Source organism: Passer domesticus, chromosome 9 (genome assembly GCF_036417665.1).
Source record: "Passer domesticus isolate bPasDom1 chromosome 9, bPasDom1.hap1, whole genome shotgun sequence".
Taxonomy (NCBI): Eukaryota; Metazoa; Chordata; class Aves; order Passeriformes; family Passeridae; genus Passer; species Passer domesticus.
The window spans coordinates 25,235,792-25,251,143 of NC_087482.1; the positions used below are offsets into that span (position 1 = coordinate 25,235,792).

At 43.9% G+C, this 15,352-nt stretch overlaps 1 protein-coding gene across 13 annotated transcripts in view; it reads right to left on the reverse strand.

Annotated features, from left to right (window-relative positions):
- The window catches only part of IQSEC1 (IQ motif and Sec7 domain ArfGEF 1), a 281,322-nt gene that overhangs the window by 162,533 nt on the left and 103,437 nt on the right, over positions 1 to 15,352 (reverse strand). For 2 of the 13 annotated variants that reach the window (XM_064432155.1, XM_064432148.1), the window contains exon 1: positions 6,984 to 7,149. The exons of the other annotated variants lie outside the window; for them this stretch is intronic. In XM_064432155.1, coding sequence (XP_064288225.1) covers positions 6,984 to 7,006 — 23 coding nt within the window. In that variant the 5' untranslated portion in view covers positions 7,007 to 7,149. Of the gene's footprint in view, positions 1 to 6,983; positions 7,150 to 15,352 lie in introns of those variants that run through there. 13 annotated transcript variants of the gene reach the window in all.

A 15,352-nucleotide genomic window follows, 5' to 3' on the forward strand; every position in this document is an offset into this window, starting at 1 on the left:
CCCTGAATCTGTCCTGCTCCAACATTCCCGGGCTCCAAAAGAACCTGAACAGTAAAGAAGGTGGTAGAATCTGAAATGTAAGGAACTCGTAGAATTTTGGGGTTGTCAACTACAGTTTAGAATTAAACACAGGATTTCATTTGAGACCTTGGAAAAGGTTTCTAAATTTAGGTGGTAGAAGTGAGAATGTGGATTTATAGTTTGAAGTAGAACTACACCAAGTAAAGGAAAGTTTAGAGTTTTAGAGTTTAAGATATAGAAAAAATAAAGTAGTTACAGAGGTAAATAAGGAGCTTAGAATGCAGTGCTGTAGGGTTGTATGTTATGATTTATTAAGTTTATATTCTAGTATGGGTCTGTAAGATGAAATATTTAAGGACTGGGTTAAAAACATAAATATCTTTGTTAGCAGCATTTTATTAGTCAATAATCCCTTAAAAGGTCTTGTAACTAAGGGTCTTGTGACCTTCTGAACCATTCTGTAATGATGTGAACCAAACTCACCCTTCCTGCCTACGTAGAAGATATGAAAAGAAACCACATCATCAAAAACAACTCACAATCCCATCTCAAATTCCTTCCAAAATTCCCCACGAGTGAATTATCACAAAGAGAAGCTCTCCCAACCCTCTTGCTGTGGTTTGTACACACCTGTGGCAGAGCCCTGGGGTCGGGAGCTGGCCGGACCCGCGTTCCAAGGAGCAGCAGAACGCAGCAGTTCTGTCCTGTGAGAGCAGCTGGGACCTGCCCAGGGTGGGGAGGAGGGCCCGGCACTGCCACAGGCTGCAGGAGGTGACACGGGGGACAGGGCTCTGCTGCAGGCTGGCTCTGAGGGGCCACCAGGTCACTGCTGTCCAGCACAGCAGGCTGGATCCTCAGCCAGGATCCTTGTCCCAGCACAGGAAGAGCGAACGTGAGGTCTGCGCTCTGCTCCGAACTTTGCAATTCAGAATAGCTTCACTCTGTTTGGGCTCCTCCAGATCCCACTGACTCATGCCAGCCTGACAATGATGAGGCTCAGCTGTACAGCCCCTGACTAATACTAATTCTACCCAAAGCAATGGGGCAAATCTGCCAATGCAATTTAAGATTCACATGTGGCATTTTGTGCCTTCAATCACCTGCCAAAACAGCACTTGCAATGATCTACTCCTCTGTAATATACCAGAGAATGTTTACAGTTCCAATCACTTTTTTTTTGTTTGGTTTGGCTGGAGTTTTAATTATTTTTTAAACTTCATAGCTATATGTTGCAATCAGCCTTCAAAACAAGTTTGCATTCAAGCTAGAATTCATTTACTAATTTTTAACACCTAAAGACATCAGAAGAAATCAATTTCAATCATTTGGAGGAGAATTAATCACTTCTCCCGTTCACAGTCTCACAGATACTCAGCCCTATGAAGATTAGTTTCCACATCTGTAGCTGCTGTTCTTCAAAGGATGATTTAGGATTACAAAGACAGCACAGGTACTTCAGCACCAGCACAAGACACATGACAGCTGACAAATGCTGCTGGTGGTAATTTCAGTTTCTGGCCCATTGCTGTAACATCCCAGCCCACATGGAAGTTTGGCCATTTCCCACTTCCAGGCCAAGTTCCTTCCAGCTCTCCCCTTGTGAGAGCAACCCTTTGTGAATCCCTGCTACAATCCCTGGTTCGTGGCAGAGCAGATGAGTCTGTCAGTAAAACCAGAGCCAAATCTGACCCAAACCCTTGACATCTCATTGCCCCACAGAACAGGAGAAACCCAGCTCCTAACGGAGCACACAGCACCCAGGCAGCTGTGACTGTGCCTCCCACCCTCTGTAAATCCCATTATGTTTGCCATTAGAATCCATTCATTTTAACAGCACTCTCCTCTCCATCAGCAAACAGAAAGGATAATTCTTTTTAATCTTCCAGTTTTAGAGCCTTGCTCAGATGTACAGATAAAAAGAAATAGACTACCGGTCATCACATAAAGCCACAAGTTTTTGGTGTTTTTTTTTTTTTTTTTCATTTTCTCTTGCAATCCCCAACAAGCCTCCCAAACTCAGCAGACAATTTTCTCAGTATTGGTTTTTAAACAACCTGGGAGAGCAGAACACGAGGCCATTAACCTGGAATTGCTTTTGCTCTAACAGGTTATCCTGTGCTCTCACAATGTGCTTGGAGCCAGCAGATGCTGCTGGCAGGATTGGGAGCCTGCAGGCAGCTTGTCCCCTCTCCCAGGACACCGTGGTGGCACAGGACATCCACCCACCCCTGGTCATTCTGCTGCTGTTGGGTTTTCAGCAGAATTATTAAACCATCACTGTGTGAGAGCTTCTTCCTACAAGAGCTTCCAAACAGAAACCCTGAGACTGAGGGGAATGGGAGCAGGAGCACAGCTGGAAGGAGCCGTTCTGGAGTTAATGATGTGGCTGATGAGAGGAGCTGCTCAGTACCTTGCCTGCCCTTTGCTGCTGCCCTCTCCCAGAGTCACGACTCCATTCACCATTTCTCCTCTGGTCTGGAACAACAATCTGTTCCCCTCCATCTGCCAGGATTCTTCCCTTTCTTCTGGCACATGTTTCCATAAAGTGCACGTTGCAATGAGTATGTGGAAAAAATAACCCCAGCACAGGCTGCTATCCTGGATACCTGTGTGCACCCATCCTTCTAAAACCAGCTTGGGAATAGCAGGAGGGGCAGACAAATCCATCTCCTCCTTCAGCCCATTCCCTCCATGGCAGCTGAGGCAGCCAAGAATGGTTTGTTCGATTGGATCTATTAAAAAGAATATTTGCATTTCCTAGTGTTTTATCCTGTTGAAGAGTAAGATCATTTTTTTACAACTTGAAATTTTCTTTCTCATGTTGATCCAGAGTTATGGCAACAGCTGAGATTAGAAAATACTGTAGATAGAAACCAATAAAGTCTGTCCTGTTCTTGTTTAATAAATCCAACCATTACCTTAATGAGGTACAACATTTGAAATATAATCAAAGGATACCCAAAGATGTGATGAACAGTAAAAGTCATAATAATATGAACTCACATAAACTCCAGCTAAATTCTTGCTAATTAACAAGTTTATTAACCTGCTAGAAGGACTTCCAGAATGAAAACCCTGACCCAGGCCACAGGACAGCTTTTTGGAAAGCAGAGAAAGTAGCAGGAAGCTTTTCATGGCAGCTCCCATTGTCCCAGCCCAGGTCTGACTGCAGCTGTCTGTGGCTGTGGCCACTTCAAGGTCATTAAGCACATGACACAGTCCCATTTTCAAGGACAAATTCCTACTTTCTTTACCCAAAATACACAGGGCAGTACGATTCTGGCTTTTGAAGCAGCACTGTAAAACCTTCTCTTTTTTCCTATTCATTTCACCCCACTGTATGTCCAGCACTCTGCAGCCAAGCACTTCATGGAGAGGCTGTGGGGGCACACAGACAATATTATGATTTTTTTCCCCAGTGTTGTTATTATTAATTAATTTCCTGGCACACACTCTTTTGGATGGCAATCCTACAACATTAAATGCTGCCATTGCTTTTATGGTTGCATCCATAAAAGCCTTCCAGTTCACAGCAGAGACCAGCACACACTGCAGGAGAACCACAACTCCTCCCTGCATTGCCTGGGCATGATGAGAACATGCCCAGGGATTGCTCTTTGAGCAAATCTTTGCTGTCCTCTCAAAGAGCCCAAGATGGCTCTTTGGGCACAGCTTCTTGGACACCAAATCCTAGGGAAGCAACAGGGCAGCTTCTGGCAGGTAAACACCAGTGTAATTACTCTGCAGGGGTTTGAGAGTCAAAAAACTCACCCACACATCACATCCAGCACAGCCATATGCTGCAAAGCTGCTCTGCTGGCTTCTCCCTCCTCCCATTCCTGCCTCCCCTTCCATGCAATAGTCAGAACCTGGCTAAAAGCATTCTAGAATTCCATTTCCTCTTCACAGGAATGAAAGATGTTTTCACCAGCTACAAGGATGCTCAATAAAAGCTGCAGTTCCAAACGAGCAGCACACACAGTCCAGAGTACAGACCACTGAATTTTGTTCCAGAAATCATCAAATCTGGTTGTCATCAAAATTATTTAATAGCAGCGTTTGTACACGGCGCAGCAGAAATGCAGACTGGGAGTTCTTGTTTGCAATAATGCTTCCCTTTGTGCACTCCCAGCTCAAGTGCCCACAGCTGGATTTTTCAATGGAGTCATCAGGCACACTCTCACTGACCTCTCCTTCATCAAAAGGCCTGTAAATAATTATCATCTCCTGGGAGAATGGAACCACCACAGGCCCAGCATACTAAACAAGGAACAGCCATTATTTTGTCCCATCCTAGAACACAACACTTACTAGCATTACAGAGAATTATAAATAATTATTATAAACTTTTTTTGGTTTCATGAAAATGCAGTACCAGCCTACACAAACAAGCAGGAGGGATCCTGCATCCCTGCACAGTTTGCTCCAATCCTGAGTTAGCTGGAACTAGGGTGAATTTAATTAAGACTATTAATATGTAGATGCTTGTAATTAGAAAAAACCCTCATTTTAAGTCTTTACTATAACCCCATCTATGGTGCAGGGTGATGTGGAATAATCCACAGGACTCATAAGATGCACTTTTGTCAGTTGTGCTTACTGGGAGCTGTCAAAATCTGTAGAAAAAACCCCACACAGTCCAAACCAGAAATTAAGAGCAAAGAGACATGAGAGAAGGAAAATATATTTTAGATTAAATCAGAGAGTGGAAATATTCACCACATCTTTTCTGTATGTCCCACATCACTAAATCAGGTCCCAGAAATCCTCAAGAAACTACAACTCCCATTACAGAACAGAGGCACATTTATAATCTCACAGAGCAATAACCACAGCAAACCCAAAGCTGAGCAGTGCCAGTTATACATATTGGATTTGCAACTGATGAAAGAGGCAAAATAGCAAAGTACAAAGAATGAAATTACCCAGATACAGCATGAGAGATTTACAGCAAGGCAAATCCTGTTACTTAAAACAATGCTCCAGTGACATATGTTCTATTCAGTGCAGCAGCTGAAAAAACTGCTTTCATTAATCCAAGTAGTGTGACACTGTCATTCAGCTTTTCTTAGAACAGCAACAACCAGGCCTTCTACCTTAAAAGATTAAAAAGATATTTTTATCTGAAAAAAGATACGTTCAATGGCAAAGATCTTTGGTATACATATATATTACAAGAACACTGACAGAGTTGTTATATGTAAGGTTTCATCTGAAAACTTACTCAAGCATTGAAGAACTGCTGTAAAACAGTTCAACATACGTTTTCAGTATTGAGAACACATTAGTTTTAAAGAACATGAAGATTTTCTACATGCATGCGTTCTTAAGAGTAAGTTCTTAAAAAAACTTCCCAGCTTACATTTTCCTCTTTCCAGCCATCAGCATCAGCTCTCTTACATGGGAGTTAAAACACAGAACTATGGTAGGAGGCAGAACCCACATCTTTTTCCTACAGCAACGTGATCAGCTGGGTACAAGATACCAAAGGTGTAAGTGGCAAAACAGGAAACTCCTGCACAAGATGGATCTGTAAATAAGACTGCAAGCTCACTGTTAAAGACAGCCACATACAGGGATTAAATATCCCTTACCCCCACGATGAGCACTCTGTGAAATCCATTCCCTGCTGAGAGTTACAGAATCCCCAAATCCCAGGACCCAAACTAAAATGGAGTCCAACACAACCAGAACTATTCTCCCATGGACAAACACACAGCAGGATGTTTCAAGCTGATCCATGCATACCTGGAAGGCTGCAACCTGTTCTCCAAGTTTACTTATTTCAACTTCCTACAAAAGGCTCCACATTTCCTTTGATTTTAAAACATTTCAACTTTACCATTCACCCCTTCAGCACAACACAAAAAGCTAAAGAAAACTTTAAGACAGATACTAATATTCTTTTGTTATTCTACTTGAGGGGTCTAGTTTTGAATGGTTTTATTTACTCTGCCTGTGTGTGGATGGTGCTGATGAACGTGGAGCAGATTTACTCAAATCAGGGCACTCAGAGGCACTGCTAAAATAACTGGAAAAGCTGGAGATGACAATTACATGTGTTTCATGCAGGATCCTCTGGAACCCCAAATTTAACCCAAAAGGGAGTGGATAGTTAACCAGGGTTCAGAACTGCAAACAGAGGGTACAGCAACTCCAACCCCCTGGACTGAGGACAAACCCAAGGGCCCATCCCTGCCTGGTTTGGTCCCATTTTGGAGAAAACCCTTTGTGGTCCATCCATCCCAGCCTGTTTGTGCCCATTTTGGAGCAAACCACCTGTGTGTTCCATCCATCCCAGCACCAGCATCATCCTCCAGACTGGCTGAGTCCTGAGCCCCAAGCCACGGGCTCAGCTCCCACCAGGGGCTTTTCAGCCCACAGGAGAATCAGCTCCTGTGTCTGACCTCCACACTCCAGAAACTGCTCCAGGGAATAATAATCAATGAATGTTTCACCTTTATGTTTTGATCAGCATAACGGTAACAACAAAACCACAGGGAATTCTGCCTCCTTGGTACGACACTGCTCAGGGCTGCACTGCACATCCTGCTGTTTGTATTTTATTTCTGTACTGAAAAGACAGATTGCACTTTAATATGACAAAGCATTCCAACAAAATGGAAGAGAGATCCTTGACTCATCACAGACAGAATTCCTAGCACCCTGCATTGCTGCTTGGATGCAAAGTGAAGAGTTTCCTCATTTTTTTTTCCCTGCTAAACACAAACTACTCACTTTATTACATTGTATTTTCAAATACTGATCTGCACAATCACCATCATCATAATCTAGACACGTTTAATATACAGAGCATTCATCCACCAGAAAAGGTAACACCCTAAAAATGGTTCGTGGAAAGAAACCTACCCAACAATAAACTGATCACTACTCCCACTTCTGGAATCCTCAACACAGAAATCAGAGACGTGACGACAGATGAAGAAGGAAAAGGTACTCACAAATAACACCTTCTGCAAGCCATCCTTGAAGGGGGGGTGGCCTTGGTATTTATATTTTCTTTCACGCAATCTGAAGTACAAAAGCTCTTTCTTAGGCAAAAAAAAAAGTAAAAAAAAAAAAATCACATTCACAGCTTTTGCATGCTCATTCAGGCTCAGCCACAGTGGAACATCACGGATAAGTAAGCTGGTGATGTAACCAGCATCAAACACTGCATCAGATAAACCCAAAGGCTCTACAGGGTTATATTTTGCAAAGCCAAAAGGTTTTTCCCAGAGAGGAGGTTTAGCAAGCATAAACCAGCCACGCTGTCCTCACATTCCTGGTGGGCTCGCTTTCTGCTTCCAGAAAAAGTCCCAAAGCCGTATTTATTATTCAACTTCATCACCAAGAAGGAACAATATGCTTTCTCATTTGCTATTTAGACGGAAATATCAAAGCACCAAATGTTGCATTTTCGAATGCACCATCTCTGCCTGCTCCTGTAGTACAGTCCAAACCAAGAAAAGGCCATTGGTCCTTTTATCTCCATGGAAACAGCAGCATCTGTGAAGACGAACGTATTCCCTCCTCACTGCAAAGTCAATTTATAGTCACATACTATGACATAAACTGATAAGACAGCAAGGCTAATCAGCAACCAGGAGAAACAGCAACCTAAACATGAGATTAGGCTCTTGCTCAAGAGGATATTCCTCTGTATACAGCATTTCTCCTGTGAAAACCGCAGAATTAAGAAGCAAATCAAGCTGTTCCTGAGAGCTGCTGCAGGTTGGGGATTTGCAAACTTCCCAGTTCGGCTAAGGAGGAGAGTGGCTGAATATTTTATACAATTAGCTTCTGGCTTGAATCTCTAGTTAAATACTACTAAATGGGAAGAGATTTAAACAAAGTTGCTCTTTGCAGAAAAAAACAAAAGCAAAAACAACCTGAAGAATTATTACCCCAGTGTTACCTTTTCCCTGCAGAAGAGCTGTCATATTTAATAGCAACAGCAGAGTGAGAAGTTTCATAACTCTACAGGCGACTGCCTCCCCATCTCCCCCCTTTTTTAGCACCACCAGTGGTGCAAACACTTCAGCACCATCCTGCTTGTGCTCTACAAACCTCCCCTCCAGGGAAATGATCATTTCTGCAGGCCTGATGAGTCACCTCTACTTGATTTCACTCGGTGGTACTTTGTAAAAGAGAAAGCCAAACCAAGAGACCCCACAGAGTAGGAAACTGTACCTTTTGTTCCTCCCCTGCATCCTGCCCAGCCCCCCTCCACACTTTGTTCCTCCCCTCCCCTGCATCCTGCCCAGTCCCGATGCTCAGCACTCAGCCCTGACGTTCCCAAGCCAAGCTTCCTCCCTTCCTTCATGAATCAATGTAATGACCATCTGCTCACATTATTAAGTTAAATATACACCAGAACACACTGATGAGGGCAGCTCATTTGCCATGGTCAAGTGATCAGCTCCATGGCCAGTCCCTGTCCCCATTTCCAGAGGGACAGGGGGCAGCCAAATCCTACTGATGCACCTACACAGCTCCCAGGGCTCAAGGGGAGCAGGAACTGCCAAAGATGCTGCAAAACTTTAAAAACAAAAATAAAAAATGGGGGAGGCAGGAGATCTTTGGTCCAAACCAATTTGCAAACGAATTAGGGTGACCTAACTGCAGCCTCACTGTACCTGAAGGAGCCAACAAGGAAGATGAACTGTTTTAAAGGGCCTGGAGCAACAGGACAAAGGGGAATGGCTTCAGACTGACAGAGATTAGGGATAGATGGGATATTGGGAAGGAATTGTTCCCTGTGAGGGTGGGCAGGCCCTGGCACAGGGTGCCCAGAGAAACTGTGGTTGCCCCTCGATCCCTGGCAGTGTCCAAGGCCAGGTTGGACACTGGGGCTTGGAGCAACCTGGGACAGTGGAAGGTGTCCCTGCCATGCCGAGGGGTGAAACATGGTGATTTTCAAGGTCCCTTCCAACCCAAACCACTCCCTGATTCCATGGTTCTGTCTAGCAGAGGTGCACTTTGTTTAACAAAATGAAATTTGATGATAATTTGGAGAATTGTCAGAGCAGCTACAGCCCTCAAGTCACATCAGCATGTGCTGGTGCTGTGGAATGTAATAAAAAACCAGAGGAGAAGCAAAGGCTCCAAAATTCCCCATTCCCCCACATAATTGGCCTGTAGGGCTTGGATCCAGCACCAACAGGTGCTCCAGAAGGATTCATCTTAAGAGAACTCCAACTCCATAAATATCCACTTGATGTGCTGCTGCCTCACCCAGCAGAGTGAGCTCCAGCTCCAGGGAATCCAGCCTGGTGTGGCCATCCCCAAACGTCTTTGTTGGTGCAGTTCCCAAATCCCTGCCTGGGAGCTTGATCCTGTAACTCCAGCCCCCATGGGCTGATGCTCAGGCTCCAGAGCAAAGTGTCCCCATGCCACACTGGCGGTCTGGATTGGAGCAGCCATACCTTCAACACAGACCTTGGGAGGCACTGACATGATCACAGGTATCAGTCAGCTTTGAAAGTTGAATTATCTTTTGCACAAATTAAGGAAATTCAGAGAAATACAGATTTAGATGAGTGGTTTTTTTCTGATGCACAGCCTAAAGGTATCCTGCCTTCCAGGGAAGCTTTATAATGATTCAAATACTGATTCATTTTTAGTAGATACCAAACACAGAGTACAATTTCAAAAGGTGCTTGTGTGTCCTGAACTTGCACATCACAGCCACCAATACATCACATAAATGATAAATGCCAGCTAAGGAAACAACACCATTCCATAAAGAATCCCATAAAACAGCTTTCCAAGCTACTGCAAGGTCAAGTACCTCAATCACCAGCAGCATATGAGGAAGAGAATAAACAGGCCTGGCAGCTTGGTGCCTTCTTCTGGTGTTAATTCCAGTTTCTGCAGATGTCTGACAGTGCACAGGTCAAATGAAAAGTGAGGAATGACTTACCCAGGTGTTCAGAAAGGTGCTCCCTGGGTGAAAATCAATCCAGATCAAGGAGGACACGATAACAGGAAGCTTTTCAGTGCATGGCATTGTTGTTTGTGTTTGGGACGAGCTTTCAATTCAGCTCTTGTTTTTGGTTTGATGTGTCTGGATAAAATAACTGAGGAAGCAACTATCTGGCTGTAAACTCAGCTAAACTCCACAGTTTTATTCAAGATAACAGACTCATTTGCATGATTTCTGTCAAACACTGGTTTAGCCAAGCTCAGTCTCCCTCAGCTCTCCCCTGGAACAATGGGAGCTGGGCTGATGAGTAAGTGTGGGATCAAGTCTGCCCACGCCTGCGTCTTAGCAGAATGAACTCAAATGTTTCACAATTGATTGAATACTACAAAGGGAGGAGTTAGTAACTGCACAGGCTGTTTAGCCTTAGCTTTTGACTTTAAAAAAGGCTTTTCTTTATAAAAAATGCAGTAAGTAGGGCAGAACTGGGGACACTGGGGCCAAGTCCTCCCCAGCACTACAAAGTCAGCTCAGCAAGACACTTGTACAGTCACTTGATGTCACTGTGTGAAAAGAACTGGACATAAAATGCCCAAGTCATTATCCTAACCACTGTACAAGTTACAAGTATTGAAGACAAGGACTCTGATCCCACTGCAGTGCCTGGGAAGAGCTCCACGGGGCTCAGCACAGCCAGGCTGTCCCAATAAATGTCCAGTAGTTCTGAGTCCTCTGCACACCGATACCCTGCCAGCATCAGTGACCTGCACAGCCACAGAACCAGCTGTCCCCAAAACCCAGTTTTCTCTGCTGAGATTCCTGTTCTGCCCATGGCTGTGAGGAATAAACAATCACCTGAGTAATATCAAACATGGTACAGCGTTTGTTTTGAATGAGGACCTGAATTTATCTTCAAGGTTTGGAGACAGACTTAAAAGCAAAGCAATTTGTTACCAGTTATAGCATTTTCCTGTTTATTATTAACATGCTGGTCTCTGCAGGATTAAGAGGCTTGGCTATTGATTCATTCTAGAAAACCAGAGCAAAGGCAGTTTGTGGCTGGAATTCTGGGTGAGGCCACAGGGGACGAAGGACACAGCCCTGCCTCTGCCCAGGAGGTCTCAGACCATCTACTCAAACACAAGATGAATGCTCAGCTCCTCCTCCCTAATCCCAAAACAAAACTTCACCCTGCCTGGTCCTGACACAGTCCCCAGATGTTGTTATTTTGAGTTTGGGAAGCAGAAGCGGCTCCATAAGGGGTACCCTCACATGTGGACACACAGGACACAAAGCTGACCACCATGGTGTTCACACGAGCAGCCTGGGACCTGAGAGACCATTTTTACAGGAAAAATTTCCATTACAGGCTAAAAACTCCCCCATCTTCACTCTCCCACCTGAGACTGAGCTGTGTCTTGGAGCAACCTGGCTTGGTGAAAGGTGCCCCTGCCCATGGCAAGGGGTGGGACTGGATGGGCTTTAATGTCCCTTCCAGCCCAAACCATTCCATGGCTCCATGCCTGAAATCCTGAGCAGCAAGGCTGCCACAGGGATCCAAACCACCTCTCTGGCCCCTCCTCATCAAGGCTGGTTCCAGCCCCCTGAGCCCCAATTATGTAATTACATCCTGCTCATTTCTCTGGGCACTTGTACTTCTTAAGCACAAAATGTGTCTCAGAGTATGAGTGAGAGCCCCAAGGGCTGCACTGGAGATGCTGATGCCTGGAATGTGATGGGAAGGATCCAGCCCTGTGCTCCCTTCCCTGCAGGCATGTGTGCCCCTCCATGGAACATTCCCTGGCTGTTGCTGCCCTGATAAAATATTGAAGCTCAAAGCAAAAGTAAACAGCTGTAGAAGAACTGCCAGAAATGTCTCAGGCCAGAGTACAGTATTTTCATTTTCAATCACATTTTGAAATACTTCTTATGAGTGTTTGTAGTTCTGTCTGAAGCCTCTGAATAATTTTTCCTACTGTTTATTTCAGCAAGATGCCCCAAAGCTTTCACTGGAAGCTGCTTCTAATTTTCAGCTTGGTTGTTACTGATGAGTTGATACACATTTGCTTGTGTTGAATTTCCTCTGTAATAATTTCCCTGTATGTTCTGAGCTTTATATAGATGCTAAATGCATTTCTTTATTATATCTTATATCTTACATGCTTTCCACTTACCCTTAATATAGTTAGAAGTGGTTATTAAACCTACTCCTTGACCAAAATGAGGCTTCAGCTAAGCATAATTTCAGTAGCTGCTGAATTAATTTTACTGTCTCTCATCTCACAGAAAAAAATCCCTTGCAAGTATTAAACAATGCTGGCAGCAGCTAGAGTTGTGGAAAAATCTCTGTGTTATCACTCACAATAAATCCTTTTTCAACTTGTACCCTGACATTACTATTAAAACACCATTTGTTTCCTGCTAAACAACTTGAGCCCCAAGTAACAACTTCTTTTTAAGAACTCTGCTAAAACAAGGCTCTAAACAAGTATTTATACCTTCTCCCACCATGCAGAACAGCTGCTTTTAAAAGAAAGCCTTTGAAAAATAAAAGTCTTTCCCACCCAAATTAAAATAATTTTGCAGCCTTCAGTCAGCCCTAACAAACTTCCACTGAAAATGCTAAAACGCTTTGTATTAAATTGATCACTTTAAAAAAATTCTGTTAAGATTTTATGTGACAGCTCTCAAAGCCCCATTTGGCACCTCTGTGTTGTGCAGTTTTGTTCTGTTCTGGTCATCCAAGCTCCTCAAGCTCCTTTGCACAGCATGTCACTCTGGAGAAAGGATCACCTCTTTAAAGTAACCTGAACTCTCCATTAAGAAATTGGTACATTTTAAGGTGAAATATTAAACCCTCACGTTCTGCAGGCCCTTAGTACTCTCCTGACCCTTCACTGGGGAATACCTTAACTGCCCTAAACGTAAAGGCATCCCATAGATTTGTTTTCTCCAAGATATATGATTCCCTTGCTGGCAGGAGGTGCTACAAGATGGGCTGTGAGGTCCTTTCCAACACATGGATTCCATGAAAATGCCATGAACAGAAAAGAAATGCAAAAGAAGTCTATAAACTTACAGTTTGTGCAAGACTGAACAACAAAATATTAGGGAAAAACCCAGGCCTGGTCCGTTTCAGACAGAGGCAGTGCCAGCAGCAGCAGGAATCCCTGGAACAGCCTGGGAGCAGCGTGGCCAAGGAGCCAGGAGGGGATTTGGGCCTGAGTGCCCATGGGCAGCTGGCTGCTGGAAAACCCCACTGCAGTGGGGACTTGGGAAGCAATCCTGCTTCTGCAAGCCTGCAAAAGGTTTTTGATTGCTTGGGTTAATTTGATATGTATTTCTTCTCCTGTTCATCGCAGAAGTACAAAATATTTGTTGATATGCATTCCTTCACCCTCAGGACAATGGAGCTGCAAAATCCAGGCTGGATCCTCCTGCATGGACCTTTCAGCTGGGAGGTGATGCAGGTACAGCACCAAAAACAGGGCCAGCAGCAGAACAAACCCTAATGAGCAGAATGCAATTAACGCCTGCTCCTTGCCTGGTCTCTCAGTGGAGCCATGTCTGCCACCAGAAGAGTTTTCACAAACATTAGGAAATTAATGAGCAGTGTAATCATTAATCACTGCAAAGAGGTAAGAGAAGATGCCTCTAGCCCAGGACACCACGTGTCACTGAGACTGCAGATGTTTTTGTCCTTTAATGTGTTTTTCTGACCTCACCCAGAATGACAAAGTCATTCACCCAACAATTAGCTAAGCCAGAAAAGCAGTCAACTGGGCTGCAAATGGATCAAAGAAGTTCAGAAGTGTTTCCTACATCCTTGGTGCAGATTAATCATGTATTTTATTCCTAGCTTTAAACACTGACTGCAGCTGCTGTTCAATGGGTCTTACATAACACACTGACATTAAATTTATTTGTTTCATCTTTTCTACATAAAAATAAGCTGGGATTTTATGATTATTCCTTTGTATTTATTTTCTGTGAAGACATTTTACTATTTTGTCCTTAATTGTTGCAATAAAATCCAGCTTAAGCATTTCAGATGAAGCAAAACCCACAAATTAACGATCATTAAATTATTTTGGCAAACAGACTCATGGCAGATTCCACAATAAGAGGCTGAAATTCCATTTTAGCAACAAGACTAGCTGGAATATTTGTGCCAGAATTATTAGCTAGATGTTCAGCAGATCAATTTTATTAATTAAACAGGCAAGACTGTTTAATTAACTGATGTCAATAAATCTGTCAATATGTTAATACAGACACCAGTGTCACCTCTCTCCACAGGGTAAATACAAACCAAACCCCAGCTGGGTATTCCATGGATTTCAGTGCTGAAATGCAAATTCCCTACAAGCTTACAGGAGAACATGAGGATGAGATAAAGAAATCCCAGCTGAGGTCTTGAGTCACCTGGTTCCTATGCCCCAAGGGCCACCTCTAAGTCATGCATTTGCTGTATTTAAAATGTGTTTTAAACTTAGAGGAAGGTCAGAAAAGGGATTTTCTGAAATGTTCAGCAGCTCCTAAAATAATGGAGTGACACCAGTTTGGTGCTGTTTGCTGATGTAGGGTCATCAAGTCAGTAATTTCAAATAAGAATTTTTCAGTGGAATAATCACAGAATCACAGGATGGTTTGGGTTGGAAGGGATCTTAAAAGCCCATCCAGTGTCACTGTGGGCAGTGGCCCTTTCCAGTGTCCCAGGTGGCTCCAGCCTGGCCTGCTCCAGGGATCCAGGGGCAGTCACAGCTGCTCTGGGCAATGAGGAATGAACTTCAGTACTGGAGGAATGCAGGAGGAGAACAGCTCACTGCAAGGCAGCAGCTGAAGTTGTAATGTAGAGAAGGAGAGCAATGGGACATCCAAAGGGGATTTCCTGGGAGAATCACAGAATCACTGGGTTGGAAGAGACCTTCAAGATCATCCAGCCCAGCCTCAACAGCTCAACTAAACCCTGGCACCCCAGTGCTACATCCAGGCTTTTTTAAACCCATCCAGGGATGGTGACTCCACCACCTCCCCAGGCAGGCCATTCCAGAACTTTATCAGCCTTTCTGTGAAAAGCTTTTTCCTGATATCCAACCTGTATTTCCCTTGGCACAGCTTGAGACTGTGTCCTCTGGTTCTGTCAGAGCTGCCTGGAGAAAGAGCCCAACCTGTCAATCAATACATGACAACCTATGTGATGGGCAAGAAAACCCCTGGAGCAGCTGCACATGGAAAAACATCTGGAATATTCTCCTCATATGTTACCTGCAGATAAAGCAGGGGACAGACACTGCTCAACTGAATCTGCAGAATTATGGCAGATTTTATACAGGAACTTTTGGACAGTTCTAAGACAATGGAAGTTTAAAAAGCCCCACTTGTGTTGCCTAAAACACTCAAAAG